The sequence below is a fragment of the Ranitomeya imitator genome, chromosome 5, assembly GCF_032444005.1.
Source record: "Ranitomeya imitator isolate aRanImi1 chromosome 5, aRanImi1.pri, whole genome shotgun sequence".
In the NCBI taxonomy this organism is placed as follows: Eukaryota; Metazoa; Chordata; class Amphibia; order Anura; family Dendrobatidae; genus Ranitomeya; species Ranitomeya imitator.
The window spans coordinates 248486377-248500907 of NC_091286.1; the positions used below are offsets into that span (position 1 = coordinate 248486377).

Here is a 14531-nt window from a genome sequence, read left to right on the forward strand (position 1 = left end):
GCATCATGCTGCACATGGGGAGGCTAGGGGGTGTCGTGCTGCACATAGGAAAGATATGGGGACCTCATGCAGTATATGGGGAGGCTGTGGGGACCTCATGCAGTATATGGGTATGCTGTGTGGGCTCATGCTGCATATGGGGGAGGCTGTGTGGGGCCTCATTCAGTATATGGGGAGGTTGTGTGGGGCTCATACTGTATACAGGGAGGCTGAGTGAGGCTCATGCTGCATATAGGGAGGCTGTGTGGGGCTCCTGCAGTATATGGGGAGGCTGTGGGGGGCTTGTGCTGCATATGGGGGAGACTGTGGGGCTCATGCTGTATATATGGTGAGGCTGTGTGGGGCTCATGCAGTGTATAAAGGGAGGATGTGTGGGGCTCATGCTGTATATAGGGAGGCAGTGTAGGGCTCATATTGTATGTAGGGAGGCTGTGTGGGGGCTCTAACAGTATATAAAGGGCTCTGGGATGGGTCAAACTATATACAGAGGCAACTGTACTCTGGTTCAAACAATATATAAGGGGATGTCGGCATATTTAATTCTGCTCAATATTAAGTGATACAATTAATATTAACCCCTTTCAGACATTGGGCATAATAGTATGCCCACATCAGACACTCCCCCTTTGATGTAGGCTTTGTCGGTGAGCCCACATCTTTCCCGGGACATGTCAGCTCCTTTGAACAGCTGACATGTGCCTGCAATAGCCTCGAGTGGAATCGCGATCTACTCACTGCTATTAACCCGTTAAATGCCGCTATCAAACTCTGACAGCGGCATTTAACAAGCTGCAATGGTGCTGGAAATCCGCCCACTGGTGACCCCCATCACGTGTTTGTGGGTCACCGGTGTGTTGGCATGACAACCAGTCTCCTGGAGACCTCTATGGTTGTCACTGCCGGCTTGTTGTGAGTGGCGCTCATAGCAAGTGAGTGATTCAGCTACATATAGGCGATCTGCTCATTGCCTATATGTAGCTGAGCAGATCGGGTTATGGCAGCTTCTATTGAAATATGCCAAAAGTTTAATTTTTTTTTTTTTAATATAAAAGTTCAAATCACCCCCCTTTCGCCCCATTCTAAATAAAATTATAAAAAAAAAAAATCAAACATACACATATTTGGTATCACTGCTTTCAGAACCGCCTGATCTATCAATAAAACAGAGGATTAACCTGATTGCTAAATGGCGTAGCAAGAAAAAAGTAAAACCACCAGAATTACGTTTTTTTGATCACCGCAACATTGCATTAAAATGCAATAACTGTCGATCAAAAGATTGTATATGCAGCAAAATGGTATCACTAAAAACGTCAGCTGGAGAATCATAATGGCAGTTCAGTTTTGGCATTTAGTGAACCTAATAAAAAAGTAAATTAAAAGAAACTGTGTGATTGCACTTTTGTTTGCAATTTCACCGCACTTGGAATTTTTTTCCCGTTTTCTAGTGTGCAACACGGTAATATAAGGATATTGTTCAAAAATACAGCTCATCCCGCAAAAATCAAGCCTTCACATGGCTATTTTGCAAAACCAAAAAATACCACTGGTCAGTAAGAGATTAATATAATTAGCAATAATATAATAATTATAATATATTGATATGAATATTGAGTAGAATTAATTTAAGTCTATTGGTTCCGCCCTCCACAATAGTCACGGTCTCTCATGTGGCCCCTCTGGAAAATTAATTGCCCATCCCTGCTCTAATGTATGTACTGAAGTTTGCCATCCATGCATCCATAACCAATACAAGGAAGGGTGAGGTCTGCCATTCTTTTCAAGGTGAGTTCTGTTTACTCTCACAGTCTGACCGGTGTCATGTGAGCATATGTTGTCTTGTGCATGCGATCGAGGCGATTATGCAAATGACACTCCGCTCAAATGTCAGTGCACCGTCCTTCGATTCCATTGCATAAGAATTGCAGCACAGGTGCAGAGGAGACGGAGAAAGTAATGTCTCCATCTCCTTCATTGCCAGTGTGTGCGGTAATAATCTGCACTCGGATTACATCATCTGAGTGCAGTCTGATGTTTCTTACACACCCTTAGGCTTGACAGAAATAAACAATGCCCCAACGCACGTTTCATTCAGACTTATTCAGGAGGCCTGCGTTGAGGTGGCGGGGACATGCTTTCTTTACCTCTGTAAGTACTTCCCCTGCATCTTGGCGATATGTGTATGGCGGTTAAAGTAATTTACTCACTGCTCATTATTTAGACTGGCCTTCGATGCAGACCTACTGTATAGTCATATCAGTGTACCTTTCTCCTTTTACTTAGTGAGTGATTCTCTCTGCATCCATGCTCCACGTGGATTAGCATGGACAATTTCAATAGTTACATACCTTTTTGAAGTGCTCTTACCCACACACTGGCCACTTACGTTTGAGCAGTTAGGGAATTTACACCACAGCCAAATTTAAATCCGGGCCTCTTAGCGCTTATGTATAGGCTATCCAGTATTGTGCACTGTGCACTTTATCTGATGAGTGCTTGTCCCTGCATCTGGGCTCAGCAGCCTTTTGTGTATTGTTATTTGAAGTTTTAATGTTTTCCAATATAGAGACATTTTAAGGATTATACTCTGTGGTGGTTGAGATCCCCTTATTTCTGTCCTATCTAGCTCATGAGATTTATGTCCTTTCCATTGATGTTTTCTGGACATTTATGTTAAATACACCCATAGACTTGTATAGGTGTGCATGGCCCTATTCTCAGGTGCGCTTGCAGCATGCTGTAATAGTTTTCTCATGTTGAATCAGCATGAGAAAACTATCGCAGATCTGAGCTGCCCCATAGTATAACACTGGGTCGAGTGCGATTCCATAAAACATCAGATAGCACTCTGCTTTGTTATACGCTCATGTGAGCGAGTCATTTTTCGGTTTACCCAAAACCTGACCATTATACAGTTGTGGCCAAAAGTATTGACACCCCTGCAATTCTGTCAGATAATACTCGGTTTCTTCCTGAAAATGATTGCAATCACAAATTCTTTGGTATTATTATCTCCATTTAACTTGTCTTAAATGAAAAAACACAAAAGAGAATGAAGCAAAAAGCAAAACATTGATAATTTCACACAAAACTCCAAAAAGGGGCCAGACAAAAGTATTAGCACCCTCAGCTTAATAATTGGTTGCACAACCTTTAGCCAAAATAACTGCGACCAACCGCTTCCGGTAACCATCAATAAGTTTCTTACAATGCTCTGCTGGAATTTTAGACCATTCTTCTTTGGCAAACTGTTCCAGGTCCCTGATATTTGAAGGGTGCCTTCTCCAAACTGCCATTTTTAGATTTCTCCACAGGTGTTCTATGGGATTCAGGTCTGGACTCATTGCTGGCCACCTTAGAAGTCTCTAGTGCTTTTTGAAGTGTGTTTTGGGTCATTGTCCTACTGGAAGACCCATGACCTCTGAGGGAGACCCAGCTTTCTCACATTGGGCCCTACATTATGCTGCAAAATTTGTTGGTAGTCTTCAGACTTCATAATGCCAGGCACACGGTCAAGCAGTCCAGTGCCAGAGGCAGCAAAGCAACCCCAAAACATCAGGGAACCTCTGCCATGTTTGATTGTATGGACCGTGTTCTTTTCTTTGAATGCCTCTTTTTTTCTCCTGTGAACTCTATGTTGATGCCTTTGCCCAAAAAGCTCTACTTTTGTCTCATCTGACCAGAGAACATTTTTCCAAAACTTTTAGGCTTTTTCAGGTAAGTTTTGGCAAACTCCAGCCTGGCTTTTTTATGTCTCGGGGTAAGAAGTGGGATCTTCCTGGGTCTCCTACCATACAGTCCCTTTTCATTCAGACGCCGACGGATAGTACGGGTTGACACTGTTGTACCCTCGGACTGCAGGGCAGCTTGAACTTGTTTGGATGTTAGTCGAGGTTCTTTATCCAACATCCACACAATCTTGTGTTGAAATCTCTTGTCAATTTTTATTTTCCGTCCACATCTAGGGAGCTTAGCCACAGTGCCATGGGCTTTAAACTTCTTGATGACACTGTGCATGGTAAACACAGGAACGTTCAGGTCTTTAGAGACGGACTTGTAGCCTTGACATTTCTCATGCTTCCTCACAATTTGGTTTCTCAAGTCCTCAAACAGTTCTTTGGTCTTCTTTCTTTTCTCCATGCTCGGTGTGGTACACACAAGGACACAGGACAGAGGTTGAGTCAACTTTAATCCATGTCAACAGGCTGCAAGTGTGATTTAGTTATTGCCAACACCTGTTAGGTGCCACAGGTAAGTTACAGGTGCTGTTAATTACACAAATTAGAGAAGCATCACATGATTTTTCAAACAGTGCCAATACTTTTGTCCACCCCCTTTTTATGTTTGGTGTGGAATTATATCCAATTTAGCTTTAGGACAATTCTTTTTGTGTTTTTTCATTTAAGACAAATTAAATGAAGATACGAATACCAAAGAATTAGTGTTTGCAATCAGTTTCAGGAAGAAACTGAGTATTATCTGACAGAATTGCAGGGGTGTCAATACTTTTGGCCACAACTGTAGATACTGCTTTCTTATTTTTTCTTTAGCACATTACCTTTACACATAGAATACCTTTGCAATAAAATAATAAAATTGTCATTACTTTTTCCATGCTCCTCCAGCCTGCTTTTCCGCTGCTGTCCCCAATCTTAGCAACAGTAACATCACAACTACAGCTCATGACCGCTGTAGGCAATTGCTCAGCTTCGCAGTCATGACAATATAGATAATACAAGGGCAGTGGTATAGAGGCACCACCACTTATTTTTACTACCAAGATGCCTGAAAAAACTGAAAATTGTCTTTTGTGACAAACAAGGCATGGGTTGAAAACCTCTACAGCCCCCATGTACAGCTGTTCGACTAATGGGGAGAATTAAACAATTCAGCTACTGTATAGATATATTTATGGCTGTATCCTATCTGTATATTGGGAAACCCAATTCAATATGAAATGTGTATGCCTGCATCATAGAAACATCAGCTATAACCAGTATTGGTTCCAGGACCTTTGGGAATTTGAGGACAAAAATAAAAAAATATAGATGGAACCAGTGGCTTAACTTGAAACTCATGTGCCCCGATGAGAAAGCTCCAACGGGGCCCCCAAATATTTTAAATCTTTAATAGCAATAGTCTTTTTCTATAGACCAAAGGAACTTTTAGGGCCCCCTAGGCTCCAGGGCCCGGGTGCAATTGCAACCCCTGAATCTGTTGTAGGTACACCCCTGGTTGGAACGTAATTGGAAGTTTTGGCGTCGTATTCATATCAGGGGAGGTGAAGAAATGAACGAGATGTTTAGTTTAGCATCATCTGCGCTATGGTATATCAGTTCTTTTATATTCTGCTTTTCTTTATTTTGGGCAGAAAACCAGAACAATGCTGTACATTGTATTCCTGTGTTGTGAACACAACATTTAATTTCTGTTTTCTCATTCGCATGTGATATGAACTGTGACTGTTTGCTCAGCAGATGAAAATGTTTTGTAGAAATGGAAACCTTCCCTGAGTGCAAATCCTCGGGAGGTTCTGTAAAGCAAACTGAAGAAACCGGCAAACTACTCTCATTGAAAAACATCACAGTGGAAGACAGACTATATCAGCGTTCTGCATCTTCCCTGACTGTCTATTCTGCATTATGTCACTATACGTTATGCGATTTATCTCTAAAGAGTAATAAAGATGTTATTGTTGACTGTACAGTGATCACATATAGCATTGTTGTACTTATTTTTGCAGTTTTCTCTGTTTTGGTTAATTTTTGTGCCGTGTAGAAAGAAACTGGCATCCTCCAACTGGATTTTCTTATTGTGCATCTATATTTAGTTCCATTCCGACAGAAGGCCAGAAAACTTAGCCTGTGACTATGATCCCTATTGATTCACTGTAATCTATAGGGGAACTGGTGTCAAGGGTTCAAATGAAGCATTGGTGTCCTTCACATTTATTTCAATGTCTTGGTTCCTAAGGACCAGTGATACTCTTTATTACTACCTCCTAGTCTGAATGGAGCTGCATGATTTACTTAATATTATCTATTAGGGTATCTGAAAAAGGTATTCTAAATCAGATATTACATTTTAGCAGGCGTTCACATATGCTAGTTTATGGTTTTTGAAGCCAAAGTTAGGAGTGGATTAAAGAAAACAGGAGTAGTAATTTTCCTACATAAATCTTCTGCCTTTAAAATTTGTGACTTGGCTTGAAAAATGACACCTAATTTCATGAGTGAAAGCAATGTAAGCTAGATCATTTGTGGCAAAGATGAGAAAATTAGTAATTGCATTCCAGAATAAAGAGAAAAAAATGCAATCGCACAGCCGCTATACGCTAGATCCTTACTGCTCCAGGGGCAGAAAAATGCACTATTAAAGCCTTTTGTCAGAAAACAAACTAAACAAAAAAAACGCTAAAAAGATTATACCTTGGTGCTGCTTAAGAAAAACAGATCCAACATGATACATAAGAAGAGACTGAAAGCGCACTCACCGGTATATGAACAATCAAAGCGGTTTATTCACATGAGATCATGCGGTGCAAGGAGGGTATGTATTCACATACCCTCCTTGCACCGCATGATCTCATGTGAATAAACCGCTTTGATTGTTCATATACCGGTGAGTGCGCTTTCAGTCTCTTCTTATGTATCACATTAGTAATTGCATTGTCTGGATAAGCTGTTGATCTTTCCAGTTATCCTACTTTGCTGCCTCCTGCTGGCACCATCTCTAGGTTCATGGCTGTTTTTAAAGTTACCATAATGTTCTAACTCTCGCTGTTCCATTACTATATAACTGTGCTCCTTGGAAATGCCAATATAGGATCTCCTCATGCAAATCCTTTCAGTTTTTTGCTTTAGCAAATCTGATCCATGGTCATTGTCATACTGGCAAACATGATCTTCAGAGGTAGTAAGGATTGTAGAGACCATGTGTGCAAATATCAGAATGACCATGGAGCTCATTTAAAGGGAACCTGTCACCCACAAAATCAAAGGTGAGCTAAGCCCACCAGCATCAGGGGCTTATCTACAGCATTCTGGAATGCTGTAGATAAGCCCCCATGTAACCTGAAAGATGAGAAAAAGTGGTTATATTATACTCACCTTGGCGGTCGGTACGATCCGATGGGCGCCGCGGTCCGGTCCGGGGCCTCCCATCTTCTTACGATGACGTCCTCTTCTTGTCTTCACGCTGCGGCTCCAGCGCAGGTGTACTTTGTTTGCCCTGTTGAGGGCAGAGCAAAGTACTGTAGTGCGCAGGCACCGGTCCTCTCTGACCTTTACCGGCGCCTGTGCACTTCAGTACTTTGCTTTGCCCTCAACATGGCAGACAAAGTACACCTGTGCCGGAGCCGCAGCATGTAGACAAGAAGAGGACGTCATTATAAGAAGATGGGAGGCGCTGGACCGGACCGTGACACCCATCGGACCGGACCACAGTGGGACCGCCCCTGCGTGAGTATAATCTAACTTCTTTTTCTCATCTTTCAGGATACATCGGGGGCTTATCTACAGCATTACAGAATGCTGTAGATAAGCCCCTGATGCTGGTGGGCTTAGCTCACCTTCGATTTTGGGGGTGACAGGTTCCTTTAAATAAAACCAAGTTTTTTCCTAGAATGGCATCTTTTGATACCTTTTGTTATGGAAATAGTTAGGATTGTCTCCCAAAGGAGCCTAATGGTGCACTTTATGTGCCCTGAAGAACGTAAGTGCCGAGAACAGCTTAGCTAACAGGTTATTTTGTCAGGCTTGAGGAAATGAGGTCACAGACTGGAGGGCATTAACATGGCTCTTTAAATATTGTCTTGAGGGTCTGTATGCTGTTCCTCTATTAGGGTGAGATGGGGAAACTATGGTTCGCAGACCTGTATTCTGTGCCTGCATGTGGGGATGGGCCACTGACATGAAGGACTGGGTGCTGAGCGTACAAAGGAAGAGGACACAGATCTAAGGGCCTTTATGCTGTCTTTATAAAGGAGGGTTCATATAAAGAGGCATCTAGTATGGGGTCACTATTTTTATTTAAGTCATCAGGTGGAAGTTTATTTGTGATTCACTTACCGTACTTATTTTTGGGAATATGTTCATTAGAAATTGACCAAAAAAATAGGCAGTTTTATGTCCTCTCTTCTATATTGAGCTGTTAACATTATAGCACATGATTGTCTCCTTTTAAAGACCCAATTAACCTATTATGGCTTACATCAGGGTTCCCCAATGGGATTTCTATTGTTTTAACAGGGAGAATATAACTGCATGCTGTGCTATTCTTGCCATCAAATTTAAAGTAACTGCAGCTACAAGTAACTTGTGGTCTTCCCTGGGGCTGGGTGGGACTAGAAAATCGGATCTAGAATGTTTATCTGAACGATTCCTAACTATTTCTGTATATCTAGAGCTAGAAGATGAAGCTACAGAGGTAACAGAAAAAAAAGATACTCCTGAAACTGCCATCAATCTGGAAATTTCATTCGCTGAGCAGGCTTCAAACCTCAAAGAGTTCCCTAATGTCAGGAATGAGAAGGAAGATGACTCCTTATTACCAGTAAGTATTTTCCCATAGCTTTCTGCAGTTATCTTGGAAATTTGTCTACGCGATATATGCTGCAATCTCCTTTAGATTGCTTTATCCCATTTTCTTTTAGGAAATGATATGCAATTACTTTCCTCAGAGAGGAAGAAGACTGGAATTCTAGTGTCACGGATAGGATGTAGCAAGCCTAACCTTGCCATATGATTTAGGATAAGAAGCGACAATTAGAAACTTCATTTCCAGACATATATTTCGGGTTATGTAAAGCAGTAGATTTGATAGGGCATGGCCTATAAGTCTCCTAACACCAGCTTGACACTCTAAACAAGGAGAGATATTCCCCTTACACTTTTTTTTAGTAGGAAGAATTCATTTTTTAATATGTACTTTTGTTGAAGAAATGAACAAAAAAAAACTTATGTCTGTCAGATACCAATTATGCAGATAGATTCATTACAGAATAAGAGGTTCTCCAGTAGTGATGGGTTGTACGTGAAATAGCCGAACCGTTGAGCTGAAAACTACTTGGACTTTATGAATGACCCTCACTGTGGCACTATATATGACACTGTCCAGCTGCTACTGTGACCAAAACCTTATCAACTCACTGTGCAGCCAAAGTCAAAACCTTGAAAAATCCTCTACCTTCAGCTACCTGCAGCTGGACAGGGTTTCTACTGCATTGGAACTGTTTGATCTTGCCATAAATATTATATGAACACCCTTAATAGGGATCCGTTTTGGGAGCTGAGACAAGTGGTCCAGAATACCAAAAAGACTCAGATGGCTCCAGTGCTACTTATTAAAGTAGAACTCATAAAAGTCAATATTAGCACTTAAAGATCCCTTCCACATGACTTGGGATATAATGCTATACCAAAATCTCCATCTACAAACGCTTGTTTCAGGATTTTTGCGCATCTTAGGTGCAAAGCAGATAAACTGGTTGGCTGAGGCCGCTGTCACACTAGCAGTATTTGGTCAGTATTTTACATCAGTATTTGTAAGCCAAAACCAGGAGTGGGTGATAAATGCAGAAGTGGTACATACGTTTCTATTATACTTTTCCTTTAATTGTTCCACTCCTGGTTTTGGCTTACAAATACTGATGTAAAATACTGACCCAATACTGCTAGTGTGATGGCAGCCTGAGGGAGAGTCTTTTGATGGGGTATCTATGGAGTAAAGTTCCTCCTTGTATAGGGAGACTTATAGGCCATGAAAAGTTCCCATGGAAAATGAAATATGCAAGTAGACTCTTCACAAAGGGAGAGAGCAGGGTCTCTACAGCCACCTATTGGAAAATACTTCTAAATGTCAATCTCAACCCTTTAAAGAGCTTAGAATAGCATTGCATGGCCTACGAGTCTTTGTACAACAACGCGCGTCCTTCAGAAAGGAACTTAATGGTTTCAGCTATTTAAAGAGGTCCTTTCAAAACTTTTTAACTATTAAACTAGATATATTGACAGCTAGTTTAATAACTCGGAAAAAAACATGTTCCTGTTTAACTACTATTTTATAATCAGCTTTGTTTCCTAGATATGAGCTTATAAGATTTTTATAAAAATTTTCCCTTGAGCCACATGATTGGTGTAAGATTCTTCTCTGGGGATATACAGTATACTTAATTCTGTGACTCTGGCCAATCCTAAACCTGGCACTGCTCCCATGAGCATTTGCTGCTACTCTTCTGTGGCACCTGTTGCATGAACAAAGATGTTCGGCAATGAGGGTTACTCATGCTGGTCTGACCTTCTCTCCGGGTAAGTTCTATATTTTCCCTCTTTGACGCTGCTTGCTTTATGACTGTATGGTGTTAGAGGTAGAAATGGTACATGCCCCTTGAAAAGTATCTGTTGCCCTCCATCTGCTTAAAGGGAAAATTTAGATAAAATTTTTAGCTCATATCTTGGGACAGATGATGTCCATTATAAAAGGTGAAAAAAGTGTGTTAAGTAGCTCTTCAGCCCCTATATCAGGATACAGCAGTTTAAAAGGTGGAAGTCATGAAAGGCTATCAGCAGTGCACTGTCACCTAGCTCCTAGATTTCCTGAATGCTGGGGGTGGGAACTTCTGCTTGATTAACGGCTTGATCCGGCAGCATCGTTGCACTGCTGTTCCAAACTGTGAGCTCTCAATGCTGAAATATAAGCCAGCTTTAGCTCTGCAGCATTAAAAGAGCAGTGGTCCTGAAGGTGGTTGGGATTAGGTACTAACGGGGCTCTACGGCAATCCCAGCTGGCTTTAGAGAAGTGCTTACAAACTTGGTAGAAAAGAGCTTGTAAATACTGTGTTTGTCCAGCCACAGTTGCTATTGTTTGAAGATGAGCATGATCCTGGAGATGGGAATAGCCCACAAGATAGTTTATTTTAATTGTGCCTGCTTGATTTCTGTTTGACATTCAATGCCACAATTGAATTTGAACTGTTACAGAACTACAGGCTTCCTAAAGCCAAGACTGGCATCACAAAGATTGGTGATTTGGCTCCTCAGGATATGAAGAAGGTGACTTCTCTAGCACTTATCGAGCTTACTGCCTTGTATGACGTTCTGGGCACAGAATTAAAACTTCAGCGAGCTGCCAAAATGAAAGTTAAAGGTAATTACATAAAGAAAGAATAAATAATACGCTTTGGCTGTAAACAAGCACCAAGTGCCCTTGTGAGTCACACACACCAATGATTGATTAACCTTTAATACACTTTAGTTCCTTCAGGTGATGACGATGTCCCAAAGCCTATAAATGTTTTGCTTCGAACACCATGCAAATAATGGCCACAGGGAATGCACCATTAGTATTAAAAGGATTGAAGCTTCTAATGTCAGAAGTTATTGAAGTAAATATTAAAATGATGTGGATACTTTTTGGCCTTGGAAGCCACGTTGCATGATGGAACACACAGAGTCTTATGACCCTGCAACTTCTTATTTTTGTTCAAAGCTGCTCACCTGTGGTCACCACTAGCCCTCCCTTGCCTTTTCATTCCCTTTTTTAACCAAATTTGCTTTAGTTCATCAAAGACTTTGTATTTGTTTTGCTGAATTTATACAGTAGCTTGCGTAGGTGGTTTTAGGCAATAGGTGGTGTGAGGCAAGGGGGGAAATCTTGTGTAACTTACGGTGTTCCATCCCAATACATTTTGTGCACAATTGACCATTTTAGTTAATAAAATTTCCATTTCCTTTACTTGTAGTAAAATTAGGTTTTTTTTTGCCAGCTATGTTGCATAAATTGGAGATGAAAGGGCCTTGACAGGGCCTTTTTTTATCAGATATATTTTTATTCAATAGTCTTATTAAAGAACTAGCTGTACTACCCGGCTTTGCCCGGGTTAATAACTGCTGTTAGCAAAATAGAATGTGTTAACAAAAATTTATTCTGCACACAAAAACCACAAAACAAATAGATAGAAATGTAATTATTAAAAGGCAAAAACTAAGCTAATAGAAGCAGATGACTCACTGGCTCTTGAGGAAGCAGCTCTTGTTTTCATGTTTGCAAGCCTCGCTTCCTTCTCCTCAGAAAGTTCATTGGCTCTTGAGGAAGCAGCTGCTGTTTTTGTGTGTCAGCCTTGTTTCTCGGTCTTCACATTTTTCATTGGCCCGTAATGCAGCTTTTCTTTTTGCATCAGCTGACATTCGTGCCATGGAATTCCTTTTCCTATGAGGCATTATTGTGGTAAAAATAGTCTGTAACTGGCAGTTTCTATATCCTCTCACATAGATGTAATGTGACTGACATCAGCCTTTCCACCAACACACCCTAACTGACATGCTATTACCTCACACAAGCTTTGTTATACTGAGAATGTCCTTTGTTACCTATATTAACCGATCAGAGCTCAGATTAATTAGCTGTAGCAAAATAGAAGCTGAGCTGTGGTTGGTTGCTATTGGCAGCCTGATTAATCCCCAGCTAACAGGAAGCCCTACCCCCTGGCAGTATATATTAGCTCACACATACACATAATAGCCAGGTCATGTGACTGACAGCTGCCGTATTTCCTATTTGGTACATTTGTTGCTCTTGTAGTTTGTCTGCTTATTAATCAGATTTTTATTTTTGAAGGATAATACCAGACTTGTGTGTGTTTTAGGGCGAGTTTCATATGTCAAGTTGTGTGTTGAGTTGCGTGTGGCGACATGCGTGTAGCAACTTTTTGTGTGTCGAGTTGCATGTAACAGATTAGTGTAACTACACAAATGAACCAATACGAGAGTAAAATATTCTGAATAAAATCCAATAAGTTTATTGTATAAATACAGATAGGTCATAACAAACACAAACAAGATCAATCACATATGGACAAGGTGAAAAGTCTGACTTCACAGGTGTAACGCCCAGGACCAGCGTATGTAAGTGAAATGGGAAGGAATATTAGCATATAAGGCTCGAAAAAACTAGATATTACTATCACACTCGATAACACTACTGCCAAGTAGATTATTTTAAATGTAGTAACATGCAAATCTTTTAAAGTGCCAAGTGCAAAATGTGCTAATACAGAGGCATCCAGCCTATCATAGACTGAGTAATTGAGTGTAAGACCTAATAAAAAAGGTCAGAAATTTCTAAATGGCCTTGCTAAAGTCCTTACCCATAGATCTTCACTGCTGAGACCTGAGCGATGCAGCCCCTGTTAGTTAGTGTAGCTGGTTGTGTGCAGCAAGTTTTGCACGTGGCGAGTTTTGTGTGGTGCGTTTTGAGTATGTTCAAGTTTTGTGTGAGTCAACTTTTGCATGTGGTGCAACTTTTGTGCATGTGGCAATTTTTCCGCGTGCCAAGCTTTGCACGTGTGGCGAGTTTTGCGTGAGCCTAGTTTTGCATGTGGCGAGTTTTGCATGTGGTGAATTTTGCCCTTGGCGAGTTTTGTGTATCTCGCCACATATCAAATCCGCTGCGGAAAAATCTGCAGAGCTCAAAGATACGTGTGCACATACAGTGTCTTTAATATGTTTGCTTTTCTGTGCTAAACAAGGTTGTGGAGTCGGTAAGCCAAACTGCTGACTCCGACATTTCCCCGACTCTGGACTCTACAACTCCAATTCTACAAGTCCGACAACACAGCATCGGTCACTACTGAGCATGTACATAAAGTGCAGCACAGATTCAGCACAGCTAAAAGCCCAGATCCTTAGATCAGGAACAGAACAGACATTTTATTCCCAAAACTCCGACTCCACCAAAATTGACACAGACTCCACAGCCCTGAAGTGTCCCAAAATGCTGTAATTCACAAAAATAGCATGGTTCTATGGCTTACTGTTGCTTTCTCCCCCCCTCAATGCAGCCCTTGACCCTATTGATCTGCCAGCTATTCTGCCTGTTGCCAAAAATATTGTTCTACTCAAATAAGAGGATCTCCAAACAAGAGTGAAATACAGAAAGTGTCCCCAAAAACAAGTATTATGTATCTATTTTATCTAACTCAAGTGAACATTTAAAACCCTGTTAGACACCCAGTAACGCACAGTAAATATCTCTGTCACTTCTCCCTCTGCTCCTCAATATCGCTGACAAGTCCCAGTGAGTGTTTGGGGTGTTCTACTAAGTATCTTCATCAGGGTAATCCCTTTACTTTCTCAGAACCTCTTTCTGTACTCATGGAATGTATGGCGTTTCTGTACCTTCATTTACATCAATCGCTTATTAAGTAGAGTGCCCACTGGTGCCTACACATAGAATAGGAGCAAAAATGACAGACTTTCCTTTAGTGCCTAGAGCAAAAATGGATCTACACTTGGGCACCCAAAGCTTTCATTTAACATTGTAGTGGATCTAGCAGCATTCCTTCATTTATTGATTAGGCAGTATTATTTAGGCAAATGCTATTTAGGATCTCTATGGCACTGTTACACACTCAATGGTATGAATACTGCTACGCTGTCACTGCATTTTTTGCTGCTTTATTATATGCCATAAAGAGGTGTTGTCTACCCAATCATTACCATTTCATAAGAAAAGGTGAACTTTGATATCAGAAT

At 41.0% G+C, this 14531-nt stretch overlaps 1 protein-coding gene across 3 annotated transcripts in view; it reads left to right on the forward strand.

Moving 5' to 3' along the window:
- Positions 1-14531, forward strand: part of ARHGAP18 (Rho GTPase activating protein 18) — a 259642-nt gene that overhangs the window by 184569 nt on the left and 60542 nt on the right. For all 3 annotated transcript variants that reach the window (XM_069726051.1, XM_069726050.1, XM_069726052.1), the window contains exons 5-6: positions 8405-8553; positions 10980-11145. In XM_069726051.1, coding sequence (XP_069582152.1) covers positions 8405-8553; positions 10980-11145 — 315 coding nt within the window. The remainder of the gene's footprint in view (positions 1-8404; positions 8554-10979; positions 11146-14531) is intronic.